General features: G+C 39.9%; 1 protein-coding gene across 1 annotated transcript in view; it reads right to left on the bottom strand.

The window, feature by feature from the left end:
- The window catches only part of LOC117810287 (solute carrier organic anion transporter family member 3A1-like), a 47288-nt gene that overhangs the window by 20381 nt on the left and 6603 nt on the right, over nucleotides 1-20304 (bottom strand). Inside the window, 3 exon segments of the mRNA XM_034680045.1 lie at nucleotides 19724-19952; nucleotides 19954-20153; nucleotides 20156-20183. Of these exon segments, the coding sequence (XP_034535936.1) occupies nucleotides 19724-19952; nucleotides 19954-20153; nucleotides 20156-20183 (457 nt within the window).

Raw genomic sequence — 20304 nt, forward strand, 5'->3', positions numbered from 1 at the left:
GATATGTGTGTGTTGCTTTATGTGACACAGGCTGCTGCAATAATCTAATGGTTTATGAAAAGTTTTAAAGACCTGCAAACTTCTTTGTTCGAAAACAAATGCTAACAAGAACTATAAGAAAGGTTGAGTGTTAAACAGTCTCTATGAAGAAATGCAGCCTGCTGTTGTATCCCTCTTTGACAGTAAATTGATCTGTTGTATCTGAGAGATTTGACAATGACACAGGCTGTTTTCGAAATGGCCTACTACCTACTATTGTAATAAGCAGTAGATACTGCCTACTACACATTGCGTTTGAATTTAGTCTGTATGTCTGTTCTGTTCGATCTGTGTTGCAGAACGCTGGGCCAGACGTCACCGAATTTCCGGTCTCGGAAAGCGGAAGTAAACAACGGCCAAGCTGATAGAGAAACTGCTTCTTTAGCATCACTTATGATTTAAAAAGTTAGGAAGCGGTTTATATTGAATTTAATAATTTCACACCACCTAAAAACAGAGTTTCCCCCATCAAAAAAGAAGAGAAAAGAAAAAGCGTAATGAGCGCTGTCAGGGTTCCCACTCTTTTCCAGAGATCATTTTCCAGGACATTTCCAGGACATTTTCATTGATGATCAAGCTGGTATGACAGTCTAAATTTAGTTCCTAATTCAGTTCCTAAATAGTCTAATATGTTCCTCTCAGTGGAAGTCTACATTGAAAGACATTTAGTCTATGGCTATCAATGAAATCATCTCTTACATACTTAAAAAGTATGGCAAATTGATAATAGAATAATGAAACCACAGATGTACAGCACTTCACTTTATTAGTGCAACCAGGTAACAATGATGGGCAACTCTCATCTCAGCTTTCTCTTTTCTCAAAAAAATATAAAATGAGCTAAGAAAAAAAACAAAAGAGACAGCAAAGGAATCCGGAAGCTGCCTTACTGAAATAATTAAATAATAATAATTTTTATTTGAGTTACCGTAAACTCTGAAAAAATTGTAAAGACGCACTCTGTATTTGAAGATCTCTCAGATATTTAAAAAGATGTAAACTGTCTTCCCGCATGGCGATGTTTATTATGATCAGCGATGTCTACAACATGGAGTTTCTGTGCAGCTGTGTCGCTCTTTTTGTTCCGTTTGTTTTCACTATCTGGATTTGAACTCCTACTAGCTAGAGCAGGGGTTCTCAAACTTTTTGGAGCCAGGGACCCCTTACAGGTGAGAAAATTGTCCATGGCCCCCTCATAATTGTAACACAGATTAAGCACATTAGTGATGTGTCATGATCAAAAGCTGCGGCTCTGAGAGCCGATGCTTTATAGTGAATCAGAAGACCCGGCTCGCATCGAGAGAGAGACAACTCCCAGTGTTTTCCTTTCGCTGCTTAGCTCACACAGTGCTCAGCCCCAGCTCTGCTCAGCAGAACTTTGTTTTGATTGGTCAGTCTTGAGTTTGGTTCTGGTTCTGTTTGCTCCAGTTTGGTTCTGGTTCTGTTTGCTTGAGTTGGTTGTGTTACTGTTTACTTGAGTTGGTTCTGGTTCTGTTTGCTTGAGTTTGGTTCTGGTTCTGTTTGCTTGAGTTGGTTCTGGTTCTGTTTACTTGAGTTGGTTCTGGTTCTGTTTGCTTGAGTTTGGTTCTGGATCTGTTTGCTTGAGTTCAGTTCTGGTTCGTTTCTGGTAGGGTTCTGGTTCGGTTCTGGTTCGGTTCTGGTCTGGTTTTGGTCTGGTTCTGGTTCGGTTCTGGTTCCATTCTGGTTCGGTTCTGGTTCGGTTCTGATTTTGGTTCGGTTCTGGTTGGTTTCGGTTCTGGTACAGTTCTGATTCGGTTCTGTTCTGGTTCGGTTCTGGTTCGGTTCTGGATCGGTTCTGGTCTGGTCTGGTTCTGGTTCGGTTCTGGTTCGGTTCTGGTTCGGTTCGGTTCTGGTTGGGTTCGGTTCTGGTTGAGTTCGGTTCTGGTACGGTTCGGTTCGGTTCTGGTTCAGTTCTGGTTTGGTTCTGGTTCAGTTCTGGTTTGGTTCTGGTTCGGTTCTGGTTGGGTTTGCTTAAGTTTGGTACCAGTTCTGTTTGCTTGAGTTTGGTTCTGGTTCTGTTTGCTTAAATTTAGTTCTGGTTCTAACCCTAACCCTAATCCTAACCCTAATCATAACCCTAACCCTAATCATAACCCTAACCCTAACCCTAACCCTAACCCTAAACCTAACACTAACCCTAACCCTAATCACAACCCTAACCCTAACCCTAACCCTAACCCTTATCACAACCCTAACCCTAATCATAACCCTAACCCTAACCCTAAACCTAACACTAACCCTAAACCTAACACTAACCCTAACCCTAATCATAACCCTAATCCTAATCACAACCATAACCCTAACCCTTATCACAACCCTAACCCTAACCCTAAACCTAACCCTAACCCGAACCCTAAACCTAACCCTAACCCTAACCCTAACCCTTATCACAACCCTAACCCTAACCCTAACCCTAATCATAACCCTAACCCTAATCACAACCCTAACCCTAATCATAACCCTAACCCTAATCATAACCCTAATCCTAAACCTAACCCTAACCCTAATCACAACCCTAACCCTAATCATAACCCTAACCCTAACCCTAATCACAACCCTAACCCTAACCCTTATCACAACCCTAACCCTAACCCTAACCCTAATCATAACCCTAACCCTAACCCTAATCACAACCCTAACCTAATCATAACCCTAATCATAACCCTAACCCTAAAATTAACCCTAATCCTAAACCTAACCCTAATCCTAATCACAACCCTAACCCTAATCATAACCATAACCCTAATCATAACCCTAACCCTAAACCTAACCCTAACCCTTGTCACAACCCTAACCCTAATCACAACCCTTACCCTAATCACAACCCTTACCCTAATCACAACCCTTACACTAGCCCTAACCCTAATCACAATCCTAACCCTAACCCTAACCACAACCCTAACCCTAACCCTAATCACAACCCTAACCCTAACCCTAACACTAATCACAACCCTAACCCTAATCACAACCCTAACCCTAATCACAACTCTAACCCTAATCCTAAACCTAACCCTAATCATAACCCTAAACCTAGCCCTAACCCTAACACTAATCACAACCCTAACCCTAATCATAACCCTAACCCTAATCACAACCCTAACCCTAATCACAACCCTAACCCTAATCACAACCCTAAACCTAATCTTAACCCTAATCCTAACCCTAACCCTAATCATAACCCTAGCCCTAACCCTAATCCTAAACCTAACCCTAATCATAACCCTAACCACAACCCTAACCCTAATCACAACCCTAACCCTAACCCTAACACTAATCACAACCGTAACCCTAATCACAACCCAAAGCCTAATCACAACCCAAACCCTAATCACAACCCTAACCCTAACCCTAATCACAACCCAAACCCTAACCCTAATCACAACCCTAACCCTAACCCTAATCACCACCCAAACCCTAATCACAACCCTAACCCTAACCCTAACACTAATCACAACCCTAACCCTAATCACAACCCTAACCCTAATCACAACCCTAACCCTAACCCTAATCACAACCCTAACCCTAATCACAACCCTAACCCTAACACTAATCACAACCCTAACCCTAATCACAACCCAAAGCCTAATCACAACCCTAACCCTAATCACAACCCAAAGCCTAATCACAACCCTAACCCTAATCACAACCCTAACCCTAACCCTAATCACAACCCTAACCCTAACACTAATCACAACCCTAACCCTAATCACAACCCTAACCCTAATCACAACCCAAAGCCTAATCACAACCCAAACCCTAATCACAACCCTAACCCTAACCCTAACCCTAATCACAACCCTAACCCTAACCCTAACACTTATCACAACCCTAACCCTAATCACAACCCAAAGCCTAATCACAACCCTAACCCTAATCACAACCCTAACCCTAATCACAACCCTAACCCTAACCCTAACACTAACCCTAATCACAACCCTAACCCTAACCCTAATCATAACCCTAACCCTAATCACAACCCTAACCCTAATCACAACCCTAACCCTAACCTTAATCATAACCCTAACCGTAATCAGAACCCTAACCCTAATCACAACCCCAACCCTAGCCCTAACCCTAATCACAACCCTAGCCCTAACCCTAATCACAACCCTTACCCTAACCCTAACCCTAATCACAACCCTAACCCTAACCGTAATCACAACCCTAACCCTAATCACAACCCTAACCCTAGCCCTAACCCTAATCACAACCCTAACCCTAATCATAACCCAAACCCTAACCCTAATCACAACCCTAACCCTAACCCTAACACTAATAACATCCCTAACCCTATCCCTAACCCTAATCACAACCCTAACCCTAACCCTAATCACATCCCTAATCCTAACCCTAATCATAACCCAAACCCTAACCCTAATCACAACCCTAACCCTAATCACATCCCTAACCCTAACCCTAATCATAACCCAAACCCTAACCCTAATCATAACCCAAACCCTAACCCTAATCACAACCCTAACCCTAATCGCAACCCTAACCCTAACCCTAACACTAATCACATCCCTAACCCTAATCACAACACTAACCATAACCCTAGGATGAGGGTGAAAATGTTTTTTGTAACAGCATAAATGCACAAAATTGGGCAATTATAAGGCTTATCATAAAAACACTGTACATAAAAGGGGTTTCAACACACAAACCATTAGTTTTTGCAAAGTTAAGGTAAAATATACGGCTACAAAAGATCCTAAATTAAGAGATGTTCGGGAGACGAAAGAGCCAGCTCTTCTTTGGGAGCAGAGTCAAAAGAGCCGGCTCTTTGAAAAGATCCGAACTTCCCATCACTAAAGAACATGCTTACTACCATTTGCACTCTTAGTTGCCCTTGGAACTATTTGTATTGTAAAACGTATCAATGTAAATACTTCAGACCTGTACCATAGTGATAAACAGATAACACTTCAATTTGAATCAAGTAAATACCACTTGTATACTTTAAAACAGAGGGTCATTTCATTCCTTGTGGACTCAACATGACAGCATTTATACTTTTCAAGTAATTGATCTTAAACGCTTTCAGAAAATTAACAGTAGCAAGACTCACATATCCCTTCCAGCCACTTAATGGTATCATAACAATGGTGTATGCTGTTTTGTAATGACACAGCACAATTTTATAATTTATTAGAAATGTATTCAAATCATTTCATGGACCCCCAGGCTATGGTTCACGGACCCCCAGGGGTCCCAGGACCCCACTTTGAGAACAACTGAGCTAGAGTACGGTAATTGAGCTCTCAGCCTGCAGAGAAAGTTGTGAGGCACAGACCCCCAAGCTCTCTGCCCGACTCCACTGGTCACACTATAACTTAAATAAAAGACTCTTTGAATCAAAAGAGCACTCTACAAGGTTAATGTACCAAAAAACTAGACAATATACCCCCGTTTTCTGTGAATGCATGATTATGAAGTGAAGGAGAAAAGATGTGAAAAAAGTTGTGCAGTGTTGCTGTCTTTTCCAGCACAGCGTGCACTCAACTTTCAATGAATGGGGATGTGTTATGTTAATAGGGTCAGGTCGGACGCAGCCATGTTGGAATAATTTTCCAGGACTATATGTGATTTTCCAGGACATTTTACTTTTTCTCCCATTTTCCAGGTGTTTTCCAGTACTGGAAAACTTGTCAACTGTTTTCCAGGTTTTCCAGGACGCGTGGGAACCCTGGCTGTCCATTGTGGGAAACAGTACGCGAGGCAGACTGGTCCGATGCATAGTGTGATATTTTCCCGAATCAGTAGACATCCGGGGAGTTTTGGCATACTGCAGATTTTGCTCTTTTTCACATACTGCTTCCTACATACTGAATTTTGGCCAAATCAGTACGTACTGCTAGTACAGTAGGTGGTTTCGAAAACAGTCACAATTTCAATACCTGCTGCAGCTAAAGGTCAAGGTGCAACACAGAGGTCACACTGGACAAAGAACCAATGAAAGATAACTTAAACTCTATCTGATGCACTTACTCCTTTCACACTTTGCACAAAGTGACGTCATGTGCTGTAGGAGATATGTATAATTTATGTACTGACTCTTGGGGGCTCAGAGCTCCAGAGAGGACAGACATCTGTGTAAAATCTGCCAGCCTGTCTCACCCAGAAATTATGAAATGGCAGGTAGAGACACTTCACTCCAGCTGAGAGCCTGTCGAGGAGGATTTGACGTCTCCACCTCACTGTGAGATTGTACAGCTAGGTCATCTTAAATTATAAAGGTCTGCAGCTTGGCCTTTACCTGACAGTTTTCACCTCTAAATATAAGTGTAACTGAATCAAATGTATTCGTTAAATATTAATCGGATAGTTATTCATGGAGAAAATTAGAACTTAACAAATCCAACTTTTGACTCTTCTATACAGAGATTTAGTTAGTTAGTTGTGACACGATGAACTAAAATACATAAAAAATAACAATTTAAATCAAATAACAGTATAAATATGCTCTTTATATTTAGCAATACATGCTCACTGAGCCTATTTTATTCAAATAAAACTTATTTTTAGGAGTGAATTACATTTAGTGCATGTCATCCCTAACTCTTTCCTCATATTTCCATTCCAAGCTTTCCTATCAGATAAATGCAAAAACAACCCAAAAATTAATCTACATGAATAAATAATAACAGTAGCTCATTTTAGTAATGCACCTCCACTTTAACAGGCTGTATCAAACAGTTTGTAGAGACTTCTGGAAAAACAATAATTGTCATTTAACAACAGTCACCTGATTAAAATCCAGAGTTTATGAAATTGTTCTTCACATGATGGTAATGTCTAATAAATGCAGCAAAAGGAAGGTCATACAATATGAAGCCGGGATGCTCTACCTGCTCGCTCAGCCTCAGCATGAATAATTTCTCACTCAGACTCACATTATGGCACGGTTCAATCACTGGCACTTTGTATCTTGGCAAAGGTGCTCCTAAAAGGTGCACATATAAAACTGAACAGACAGTGTGTGCTGAGTCAGCGTCCATTCCTTCCTCTGCTGTCCTACAGAGGAAGAGTAATAACTCCACGGGAGAACAAACATTTTGCTGCAGTGGACGCTCACAGCGCTTCATTACACGCATTACAGCCATGAATAGAGGCTGAGATGTGAGGGAGGAAGCTGACCCAGCGGCTGCAGAGTGCGACCCCTCAGGCTCACACTGCTCTTTTCTTTACTGTACTGTTGTTTAATATTTGTTGCTGGGCTTTGTAATGTAATATAGTGCAATGTGCAACCATTTATGTCATAGACCTTCAGAATTACTGTTGCCCAACATAAGAAAGCCTAACTTGATTTGGGTTACTGAGAATGAAACTTTACCACCTTGTTCCATTAGAGTTGGGAAATATTGTTGAACAATAAGTATGGATGTGATGTTATCTCACTCAATTTTTAAAACTGGAAAATTCTTCTATGATGCTTGTAGTCATTATGTGCTTTTAAAATGATCAGTAAAATTTTGCGTTGGTTAAAACAGACTTTGATTGTTTGCAAATCATTTCAAACCTTTATTTTATTGAAAATAGTCCAAAGTCAACAAATGTTGAAACCAAAAAAAAAAGTCTAAGGAAATAATATTCTGTGGGATACAATCCTTTGTCTGTTCACATGGGGTATGATCTATCCCAATCTGGTGTTTACATGCACAATGCGTAGATTGTACCTTTAGTGAGACATCATAGCAGTGTGTCACACTAATAGAGATGGAGGTCAAGCCCCTGTTGTGTGGATTAGTAGCTTTCATCATCATCTTGTTTTTAATGGTGTAATGTTACTATGTGGAGGAGATGGCGAGAAGCTGGCTGTTTTGTAGAAGTGATCATTGTATCTTTGTTTTTTTTGCCCATCATTCTGATTAACAATGATGTCTAAAAAAAATATCCAAAATGAACCTTGCTTGGGTCTCTAACCAATTTTTCACTACCATTTTGCTTCAAACTGTTCTCACATGATCTCAAGTTAGGAGAGATGTGAAAGGTGGCTGCAAACAGAATACAATCAGATTGAGTGTAAGCATAGCTGTTTCAGAGAAAAAGAAATCAACCCCACTTTTGTTCCGATGAAAATTCCAATCAGATCAGCCATTATATTTTGATCAAAATGTTTATACAAGTTTTTTTATTCAGATTAAATTGTATTAAAAATTGTAATCTGATTAGAACGGGTCATGTAAACCCAGCTATTGAGACATACAGTAAGGCCAAGAGAAATGGTAGGATGGGACAGACTGCTGTATGTATAAAAAGGGGAATGCTGTCAGTGTGTGTGCGAGGTAAGTGAGGCAAATTAAAGTTGCTTGTGGATAAACTAAATTAAGTTGAAGAACAAAGCAAAATAATGTAGAAACTAACCTAACAATGGAGTTAATAGATAGATGCCATAACATATTTTAGAGAGATAATGAATATCAATACTTCCCTACCCACAGCCACATGTTTAGTGTCCTTCTGTGGGAAACACTTGGCTACATTACAGCAAAAACAAAAAGCAAAGAGCATGAATACCCTGATTAAATAGCTGCTTTGCTGTTAGCTCTGTGAGCGACACAATAGGTAGAAGGGTTTGTTACCTTGGCCTGAGATATCAGTCAAGCTGTAGACAGCAATCAATAATCCAATCACAGTGTGGCTCCGACATTAAACTGTAGCTAACAGAGCTCAGTCAGGAGCAGGTTGCTCTTCTGCAGGAAGCTCTTTTCTTCTTTAACCTACCTATGCTACTATTAATCCCCAAATCCACATGTCCAGTTATTTGATACTGAAAGACTCTGACACAGTGTTACTTAAATGTGGATGGATATTTATTAAATAATCGAGTGTAAAAAAACTAAAGGGGGATTAGATTTTTCACAATAACGACATGAGTATCAGAATGACGAGTCCATCTGCCATCAGTGTGTCCATCACTTTAATCCTCAGTGAAATATATACTATGGTTGGGCTGCAATCAAACTCAGTACAGATTTTAATAGTGCCATGAAAATTAATCATGCTAACTTGAGCATCCTATAGCACCACCATGTCATAATATAACACCTGTAGTTTTGAATGAAATGTCAGGACACTGGGGGGAACACTTCATTTGGTTCAGCAATGTGCTGATGTTAATGAAGAAGAGTAAAGTACAGCTGCTGCTCCTCTGCATTGAAAGGACACAGCTCAGATGGATTGGGCTCTTTAATGTGAAGATTTTAGCGGCACTTCCAACTAGGAAGAGACCCAGTGGTATTTATTATCTCATGCATTGGAAAGCCGTCGGAGCCTCCAGTAGGATCTAAAATAATTGGTTTGGACAGGAACTTCTGGGCTAAATTAGCTAAGCACGCTGCAACCACAACCCCACTGTGAAGAAATAGAAGACAATTATCAAAGAGATGGTTGGAATTTATCAAAAGTTCTAATTTTAACTTTTCAAATATGTTCTGATTCTCTTTTATCATAAAGGAAAATGGGAGAAATAGATGAGGAAATATTGTTTAGGAACAGTAAGTATGGATGTTATGTTATCTCACTCAATTTTTAAAAGTGGAAAATTCTCCTATGATTGCTCGTAGTCATTATGTGCTTTAAAAATGATCAGTAACATTTTAAAACCATTTCTAAAAGAACAGGAATCTAACGCAGGGAAGCAAAGATCAGGGTGAAGTGGTGTTATCTGTTAGAAACAGAGGGAAGCTACAACAATATTTTAATCCATCTTGTTCAGCTCTCTATGGCAAGAGGGCAAAATTACTTGATGACCCACTGAGAGAAGAATAGTCTCTGTTTTGTTGTCAACAGTTAGCTGCCTGATGTGCAGCTCACATTGATGAGGACAGACACTCAAGTTGAGGGAGACACACACAGTGACGTACTGGATGTTAAGTGGAAAACAGACTGCAGTACTGACACAGAACAGATACAGGACAAGTGCATGCTGGGTAATGTGTGCTTGACAAGTGAGTTGTGTTTACTTGTTCGTTCTTGAGTATTTGCAGTGTCTCTCATTCAGGCAGTATTGATCCACGTGGGGTGAAGATGTTGCCACAACTAAGCAGCCTCTCCCTCTATCATCCAGCCTGTGGAGAGCTGTTGCTTTAATATTTAATTATTTGTTTAGGTGTTTGCTAAACATCAACTAAATGCTTCTCTGTCACACTGCATTATTCAAGAGTCTTTCTTACAATGTGTCTTCACACGTCAGACTCATCAAACGATGCCACAGCTCAAAGACAGGAAGAAAGCAGCAGAAACATTAAGCAGCGAATGACACATGCAGGCTGCTGTTAAAAGACTAGGATCCATGCAATTACAGAGCCACAACAGACAACCCAGCAGTCACATTGTAGGAGGTAACCATGGCAATCAATATGCCTGGATTGTCAAAAATGGAGAACAGAGAGGGGGTGGTGTGGAGAGCAGGATAATAGACTATCTGTAAGTGTCAGAGGAAGAAGCTCGGGGGACGTTATGAAAGAAAGAGCCCCAAATGGATGAGCAGGCCGAGGTGCACTGAGTCAGGACACACAACAGTGGCCATGACACCAAATGGGAAACACATATTTCTGTGTGAAATGCTGGACTCAGTTATTACTGACTGAATAGGATTTTAGAACCACAGATAAGACCCTAGGTTGTATGAAAGGACTCTTGTGCTAACATAAAAAGCACACTCCAATTCAAGCTAACAGGCAGTACTGAAGAGAAAGTGAGATCAAATCACAGCTTGTTATAACAAAAATCATGCCATATTGCTCCTAAGTGTCTGGTATTTTGCCAGTGTTGGTCCACTGCTATTCAAAAAGCAACTTGCTGGTTGAATACTTTAATAGTAACCCCTGTCTTAAAATGTCTGTTGAAAAATTTCAGTCTGATTTCATGTTTTACAAGACTTTTTTCCCTCAAATCTATTGGAAAAACATCACATCATATTCAGTCACATTATAGACTCTGCCTGAGCTCAATGTGCAGTAGTCGGTGGCTCAAACTATGGGCTCACATTTCCAACAGAAATCATGAGCTAAGATTGACAATATTTTCAATACTTTGATACTTTTTCAACGTGCTTTCGGCACACCCCTGTATGTATGTCCATGTCTGAGTGTGTATTTGTGGTGCCTCTTCTGTGTGTTTACAAGTTGGGCCTCTTGTATTCATGCAACTCCATAATGCAATGTGAAATTGCACATTGGGACACTAATATTTCAGTGTTGCGGGTGCAATGTGTCATGAGAGGAGATAAGCACGAGTAGCAAAGATGTTTCAACACGGCTTTAATATCCTTTTTAACTCAAAAAGCCGTGGCAGGGATCTGCCGGTGTTTTGGTTTAAACAGCGACCCTGTTAACAGGGGACACTCAGCCAGATGCATCCCTCATAAACGTCTTAAGACAATCATTAAATACTTATCTGATGGGAATATTTTAAAATCTTTCTAAAAAACTAACTAGTTTGCATTCCCAGGAACTCCCTCTGTGTTTCAACAGCTGTGTAAACTCAAGCTTCTAATCAAGGGAATCACAGCTTCTTCTTTTGAAAAGTACACACACATACATACAAAAAAGATAGAACAAATTAAAGAAGAGAAATCAAGTGAATCACACGTGTGTGATGTTATTATGGACGGTGGGCAGAATAAAAACACTGCGGTAATCTACCAATCAGACACGTTCATCATTGCAGGCCCTGTCCCCCAAAAGCCCCGGGACCTTTGAAAAGTACTACTCCCTATAGCAGGGGCTTTTTAGGTGGGAGATTATCTACCCCTGAACTAAATGTAGACCCTGGGTCCACTGGTCGAAACCATGTAGTTTCCGGGGTAAAGTCCCTAGTTCCGGGGTAAAGTTCCTCCAATCGAAAAACACCTAAAGGTGCATGTGTTCATCTGAGTTCAGTCTCGGTTTACTGTCAATAGTATGTTACAGGGAGGCTCCACTCTGTCTTACTGCAGAGATACAGTATGTACCCCAAAAAGGAAACAATTTTCTTATGATTTACTCACATTAAGCTGATCTTAAGTTTCCAGACAGCAACATAGTGATTTATATTAGATTAAAATGTAATATTAGATCAAATAAAAGCTGTGTCTAATCTGCCCCCAATTGAAAGAACTTTTTAAATGCTTGTTAATTAAATGGATTGATAGCTGTAACAACCGTCAGTCATTTCTAATGCATTGTGCATAGTCAGGAAATGAAAATGCTGACTGGTTTAGGTTTTAAAGAAATTTGTAGCTCAAGTTAAAATGTTGGATGGTGAACATATTGTTTAGCTAAACTTCTGTTTATAGAGATAAGTAAACCGTCATCAGACTGCTTCGACAGTAGCCGAGTTGTCATCAAATCACGTGTTTCAGTCTGATGTTGCTCTTCACATGGACTGCTTTTCCTGCATACATGCACAAGCCTGCTGTACATGGCTTGTCAAAACCAGTGGACTACAAAGATACTACAAAAGAAACCAGAACACTTCCCATACCAGAGTCCTGCATGTTTGGATTATCTTCTATGAAGAACCTATAAATAGGGATGAGTATGAAATAACATTGCATGGCTGGCATGGCTGTAGGACTGTTAGACTGTCCTACTAGAGAAGGACATAAAAGGGATAAAACATATGTAGTTTATGTAGCACATCATACGAAACAAAACTTAATTACCAGCTTTCATCTTTTAAGTTATTCAAACTGAAAGTTTCTAGAATAACAGAAAACATGGAAACATAACAAGGGGAGTGTGATGGAGATTTAAATACAGGAGCTTCTTGATGATGAATAACTACTGTGATAGTGTGCTCAAAAGCGATGAGATGTTAAGTATTCTTAAACCTGTTTTTATTCCTACATTATTATCCTTGTTTTTTCTTGTTTCTTGTTTCTTTTCTAAATATGAAACATTAAGTTGTCAATGTTTCGGTATCAGTTATCAGGTTATGCTGAAATGAAGGACCAGTGCGCCACAATCACTCATACTTTGCTTACTCTACATTTTCTACAAAAGCAAAGAAACACAAAGTGAAACTTCAGACATCTGGTTGTCTATGAGTTGGCCTGTAGCCAGGCGGGGGTAGGGTGAGTTGTTGTGGGTGCTGCAATAGCCTTGTTTTGCCCTCCGCTCGGTTTCCTCTCCTCCTTACTCTGTCCAGCCCTTCCTCCCTCTCATCCTCCTCGGCCCTGAGCGGGGCTGGCAGAGACTGTACAGATCAAAGCATGTACAGAACAAAACCACAGGACTTCTCACCCAGTGAGAGGTCTTGCACTGAAACATGAGCAAGGGACAACGAAACTAGCCAAGGACTAGCAAAGAAGCTTGGATGATAAGCAATTAGCCAAATGGTAGCTAACAATGATATTCTTCTACTTTCTGTTTTCACGGGGGAAAACTGATTATAGAAGGATACATGAATTAGAAAAACTGACTACCATATCCAGCTTATAATTGCACATCCCTGTGAGCTGAAATACAAAGAAACGGTCAGTATGGACGTTCAGAATCTACGATACTAATTCTTAAAATTACAGATTAAAATTTTCCTCAAGGGGACAGTACAGGATAGCTATAATGATCGGTCAGCATATCCAAGGCTGTTAGGAATAGGTAGGTAAATGGTTGGAGTCTCATCCACATCCACATAGGTAGTACAACTAGACTCCTACATATAGTAATAATAATAATTATAAAAACAGTAATAATAACTTTATAAGTATAGAGGCTTTCATGCAAAGATGTAGCCCAGGGTGTGAAATAAAACAGATTGGAAACACCACAACAGCCGGTGTATGGTAAGCTAGCTAATGTTAGCAGCTAGCTTAGCCCGATGTTGAAGGAAAACACAACAAATTATCTTTTATAAATAGCTCAGAGTTTAATAACGGTCTTAGTCTGAGCATTAGTTATTCTCTTTCGGGTCTGTCTTTTATTTTTTTACTGGAAAAAAGAGTCCTCAGAACATTATTTGGTTTACTAGGCTATGATGCATGAAGAAGGCCTCATGATTGATCTTACCTAAGAGCCTCCACATCAATAAGACCGCCTCTGAGTGTATTTTCCCTCTCTCAGTACAGTTTTTGTTGACCCACCACAGTTTCATGTTACATGTGAGTTATAGCAATCGGATATTCTGATGATGCGGTATGATATTCTCAATCACAGAAGAAGCAGTGATTTAGTTTGATGAGACTCTAAATTATTAGATTTAGAAATTCTCATGAACATATTTTTAAAAGTTTTTTTTTTTACATTTTTATCAATGATACTATTTTTTTGGTCTTTTGTCCTTCGTCTCATTCTCTGTGTCTCCCCAAGTGGAGCCGTCCTACTCACAGGTCGCTGAGCGGTGAGAGGAGCAGGAATGAACATACTGTAGCCTCAGTGTCTGTCTCTGTACTGTTGCCTTGGCAACTTTGGCAGACAGGCTGTACTGTGTGTTATGTCGACCTTTTGGTTCGGGCTGTAAGTATAACTGTAGTCGTCTGCTGCTGGACACTGAACATTCACAGAAGTTGGAACAAAATGCTCAAGGGCACTCACGAGAGAGACGGCATGATCAGTTTTTGTCAACCACGACAACGCTGATCCGAAACACACAATTTCCACCTGACACACACACCAAAAACCCTCAAATATTAACAACAAACTCTGAAACACCAGTAGTATGCTGTGAGACATTCCAGGTGTTATTAAAGATATTTTAATTTATTGTTACATAACACCCATTGCATAAATGCAGTACTAATACTACAGCATGAAGACACCATGGAGCAAATAGGAGTTTAAAATAGCACAAGTACAGATGGATTGGGCTTCCCCTCACATATTGCCTACATGTTTAATAGTCTGGGATATTTCCATCCACAGGCCAAACTCATTATCTGGTTCGGTCAAAACTATGTCACTATGCTGCAGATTTCACAGGAACATGCTGCTACATGTGTCCCAACTCCTACAACTACAGAGTAATATAGCCCATTTAACAATTACTCTCAAGAAATAAAAGTATGAATACTTGCAGTGAGATGATAAAAATGTACTCATTTGTACTGTCTAATGAGAACACCAAAGTGGTTAATGCATAATTTTTCAATGTGAGAAATTAATCTGCATTTTAATAGCATGATGACACCTCCATGTTTGTTTTTTCAAGTTCTTAGAGATATTTAAGCTTTCTGATTGCTTAGAAAAATGACGAGTAAACCCTTGTGTCACCAAACCTCAGTCTGTGATCAGGTCTACTTTTCAGGTGTGCTTACTCTTGGACTCAAAATCAGCAGTATGAATAATGTGTACAGCTACACTTACACCCCAGGTACAAAAACCACAGAAGGGCAACATCAGCAGACAGTCTGACTAGAGCTGTTCCTTCATCTAAGGCATCCGACAACTTTATTGGAAATGCCTCAAATATGGCCTAAAATATCTGCTCTCAGCCATCAGCGAATGTGCGGGTCACTGCCCGGATCTGATACAGTAATTCATGAGATTGACCTAAATCGACCTGTTTCTTGTCTTCTGCAACAGAAGCCTGCACAGCAGTATTATATCATGGCTGGCAAAACACAACTACAGAGTAAGAGCAGTAAAGATGAACTGACTTCAGGTAAATTATCAAGTGCAAACAATCCAGTGAAGAGAGTGTCATGAGTATTACATTTCCATCAATTAAAAGCTCACAGACTGTGGGTTTGTTGCACCCTGTGGACAAAGCAGTACAGTCCTGTCTTGCTGATCCTCTACCATAAAGGTGAGTGTGTTGTATTCTCTCCTATATCTTTGTCTGAGTAAAATTTAAACCGAGTTTTCATTTATAGCCTGCTGTAAATCACTTTGAGGAAAACCAAACAAGAAGCAGCTGTGACAGACTTCAAAAATAACAAAATAATACCTCATCTTTTTGCTGCTGGTCTGGTTTGCTTTTGAAGGTCATGAAAAGACATCAGCATTAAATCAAGTCTATAGATTAAGAACTCATTTTAGATATTCAAAAGCATATAAAAAATACAAAATAAAGCAGTTTCATGTTAACTCAGGTTTCAGTAGAATAAGCAGTATCACAACCTTATGAGGGGGGATGAGCCGAGCTAATGTTAACATCAGTTTAGTTTGTTGTTATCATTTATTGCCCAGCTTTCTTACTTAATACTCAGCTGTACTAAATACTTATTTTGATTGGTTAATAACCCAAATTAATGGTTATTAATTTTCAACAGTCAAGGTGATGCAAGGGACACAAAGATCCTATTACATCAATCTGCTTGAGGGAGTCCTGCAAATTTGGAGAATGTTTTTTAAAATTCCTGCATCTACATTCGCAGAGCTGGAGAGTGAGGGAGTTGCTGATTGCTGTGTGTCTCTTCAAAGTTCAGAGAAGTAGGAGAGCTGAATTATGGCAGAAATGTCAACATAAAGATTTCTTCAGATGTCCTGTACAGCTTGTCTAACGTTACCTTCAGTGGAAATGTCCAGTTTAATGTGAATTATGATAAATATATAGGCTAATGTTTTAACTTGACCACAATGTGGTCATGCTGTAGTATTAGTACTGCATTTAATTATTTAGCTGTATAATAAATAATTTCTTAATCAATAAATTATTGAATAAAAACATTAGATCAACTTGTGTACACATTCTGTCGGTAGCTGGGTAATGAGCAGGTTAATGCATAGTGAGCAGCAGTGATTGCATTTAGGGTGAGACCAGGCTTCACCCTGTCAGGATTATATTTCGAATGACAAGTTGTTCACTATACATTATCCTGTATTTGGATATTATTGTCTCAGTGTGCAGAGCCAGGCCAAGAAACATGATGTGACCATTTCTAATCCATAAAGCGTTCATAGAACAGCTGAACAGTGTACATTAATATCGAGGTTGCATTTAAAAGGCACTGAGTTTTAGCTGATAACAGTCTAAGAAATGAAGTTGGTATTGTTAGTATTGATCCACAGGTAGTAAAAAATAGCAGCTACTTAACATGATACAAATACAGATGTTTAAACTACTACAGATTAGGATAATGATCATTTCCAATCCTTCTTTTTTAAACCGATTTTCAGCTCTTTGAACACATTTCAGGCTCATAGAGATGAATTTAAGATTTGATTGTGACCATAATTGTCTCTGTGTATTGCATTGCCCATATTCTTGACTAGGTTTGATTCAGATTTGATTAAATTTGTAATACAAATGTGTTTAATATTATGTATTTTCATACAAATTATACAAATTTTAGAACAAGCCTTTGTGTTCATTAAGAAGAGTTGATCATTTAGTGCACATATGGTTATTTGATGTAATAGTTGTTTTTTAGTTACACCAACACAATGACCCCGCGACTTTGACAGACATCGACACTGTTCAGTTTTTATTACCCATTTGTCTTTGATTCTTATGACCTCCAGTAATGGGGTTGTGAAGCAGCCAAATGCAAGGTATGCAGGTATAGTTGTAAATCCTCAAAGTCATTGATTAGTAGCTGTAAATTTTAGCTTCCACAGCCTGTGAGTACCATGTTCTGCATCATTTATTTTCTGGTGTGAAGGACATCAGTTGGCATTAAGTCAACCTGCATTAGCACCTAACGCCAAATTCAGAAGTCTATTCAACATAGTACATTGTAATAACAGTGATGTAGAAACCTAGAGTGGCCTCAGCCTCCAGCTAAAGAGACAGTCTCTGGAAAAAAAACATGCACATCAATAGGGACCAGTCCTGCAAAATATCCTGAAATGAGGCACAACTCAGGGTAGACATACGGATAGCAGGTCATTGATTTTTAGCGACTTTTTTCAATGACCTGACCTTTGTCATGACTTGTTTAATGTCTTGTTTGAGCACTTTGAAATACCTTGTAGCAGAAACATGCTATATAAACCTGCCTTGCCCTACTAAAGCCAGATAAGGATTTAATTAATGCGCTCAGAACTGCAGTCCTGGAAATCAGAATCCTGATTTGAATCACTTGCAGGTTAACACTGACCTGCTAACTAGCAAGTGTGTGTGTGTGTGTGTGGTGTGTGTGTGTGTGTGTGTGTGTGTGTGTGTGTGTGTGTGTGTGTGTGTGTGTGTGTGTGTGTGTGTGTGTGTGTGTGGATGTGTGTGTGGATGTTCAAATTCCGTATGATAAAGGCACAGTTTTACATTCAGGTGAGTAGGTATACATAATTAATTGAACGGAGTTAAATAATAAGATTTATATATTGAGGTTCCAGGTGATTATCTTTAAGTTTCATGAAATCAAAATACATGTTTCAGTTTTTTCATCACATGTATTTGCATTTCTTTAAATCTTGATGTCACTGTTTGGTCAAATAGTGACAAACAGTAGTTTTGTTTTTGTATTAAATGGCATTTTACATTGTGTAATTCTTTCAAAACATTTAAAAATGTTGAATCATCCTGTGATAAATCAAACACTTCTTCTTCAGCATGCAGCATATTACCCATAAGCCCCCTTCCAGTACTGGGTTACTTTAAATGTTGTCAGATTCAGCACTGCTGGTTACTGTCAACTGATTATCTTCAACAAGTCCCCGTCTCGTTGCTGCTTTCAAAGGTAACAAGTTTGCAGGACTGCAACACTTCGCTGTTTGACAGAAACTTTAGCTTATCATTGTGGCTGAACACAGGGTAACTGCGAGCCTTACTCTCTGAAAGAATTCTAGCAGTAACTTAAAAATGTCACCACTTTAGATCTTAAATCGTGTTTGCTTGAATAACAGAAATGGAAAACCAAAGACTTGTAGTCTTACAAAGAGTTAGAGAAAGGCTAGCTGTCCCTTCCTGCTACACTGAGGTCAGCAGATTGTTTCTTAGCTCTAGCTCTGTATTTTGTGCACCCATAGAACAGTTTCATCAGTTTGATCTCCCAAATATGGAACAATTACTTCAAGCAACTCAGATAAAAACATTGTCCATGTTGATGTACGTAACATTATGATGCTGTTTGGTCCTTAGGAGAGTAAAATTGTAAAATACTTTCAGTTTGATGCCTTTCTTCCCGTTCTGTTCAAAAGAGGGTTTATTGCATGTCTGTGTTAAAGGTACAGTGTGCAGAATTCAGCAGCATTTAGGACAACAAACTTGGAAGAAATGGAATCTAATATTCGCCAGTATGTTTAAATAAGTGTATAATCACCTAAATATAAAAAATGTTTTCTTTTGTCAACTTAGAACGAGCCTGTTATATCTACATAAGGAGCCAGTCCTCTTCTCCAGAGGCTGTGATCTTGCACCGCCATGTTTCTACAGCAACACAGAATGGACAAACTAGTGACGTGTGTTTCTGTTATTAGTGAGTGATGAAGAGCACCAGTTGGAAGACGAAAAGTTGATGTAATATTCCACTTTCTACACACCGTACCTTTAAGTATTTAATTCTGATTGTTCACTACATACAGTAGCAACATTTCAGAGTGAGTGTTACAGACTGTTTTCAACAGCAGAAATATAATCATTACATCTGGGGTTCTGCTCACCCGGTCAGGATTTCAATACGTTATTACAACCCACTCACTAAGTTGACCACCAGGAAGGAAGGACCTGTAAATCAGGGCTTTGCATAAAACATTTCTCAGTCTGCACTGGCGGAAGCTGCACAGACAGATGGATCACATTTGGTCACGGACACTATCAATTATGCAAAACACCAACTTTACAGAGATTCAGTGTGACTCACCTATATACAGCGAGGAGTCCTTCCTGTGGACATGGTCGTCTATGTAGGACACTCCAAGAGGCTGGACTGGTGTGGCTCCGATGCCCAGGAGAACTTGGGCTCCGATTAGCAGAAGATACATCATGTTGGTGTTGGCTCTGTTGCCACATTTAAACCCAGAGTCTCGATTTTCTGATCTGGTGATGTTTGAGCAGACGTCCCTGCCGTCCTCAGCAGGCCATGAGTCCCCCGGCCTCGTACTCGTACTGATGAGTAAGAAACTCCGGCAAAGCTGACAGCAGTGCCCCCAACGCCATTACAATCCCTCCACAGCCAATCAGGCGTGGTCTGTGGGCTTTGGCGCCAAAGTAGCTGACAAACAAAATGAGGGCCAGGTTGCCGATTTCAAAGCTGCTGGCGATGACGCCCACATCGGCACTCTGGAGGTTGAGCGTCTCTCGAGAGTGGTCAAGACACTTACCTGGCAGAAAGGGAGAGAGAGCAAATGTTTTAAAGGGATAGTTAGGATTTTTATAGGTGGGGGGGGGGGGGGGGGGGGGGGTGGGGGGGGGGGGGGGGGGGGGGGGGGGGGGGGGGGGGGG

The sequence above is a fragment of the Notolabrus celidotus genome, chromosome 3, assembly GCF_009762535.1.
Source record: "Notolabrus celidotus isolate fNotCel1 chromosome 3, fNotCel1.pri, whole genome shotgun sequence".
Classification (NCBI taxonomy): domain Eukaryota; kingdom Metazoa; phylum Chordata; class Actinopteri; order Labriformes; family Labridae; genus Notolabrus; species Notolabrus celidotus.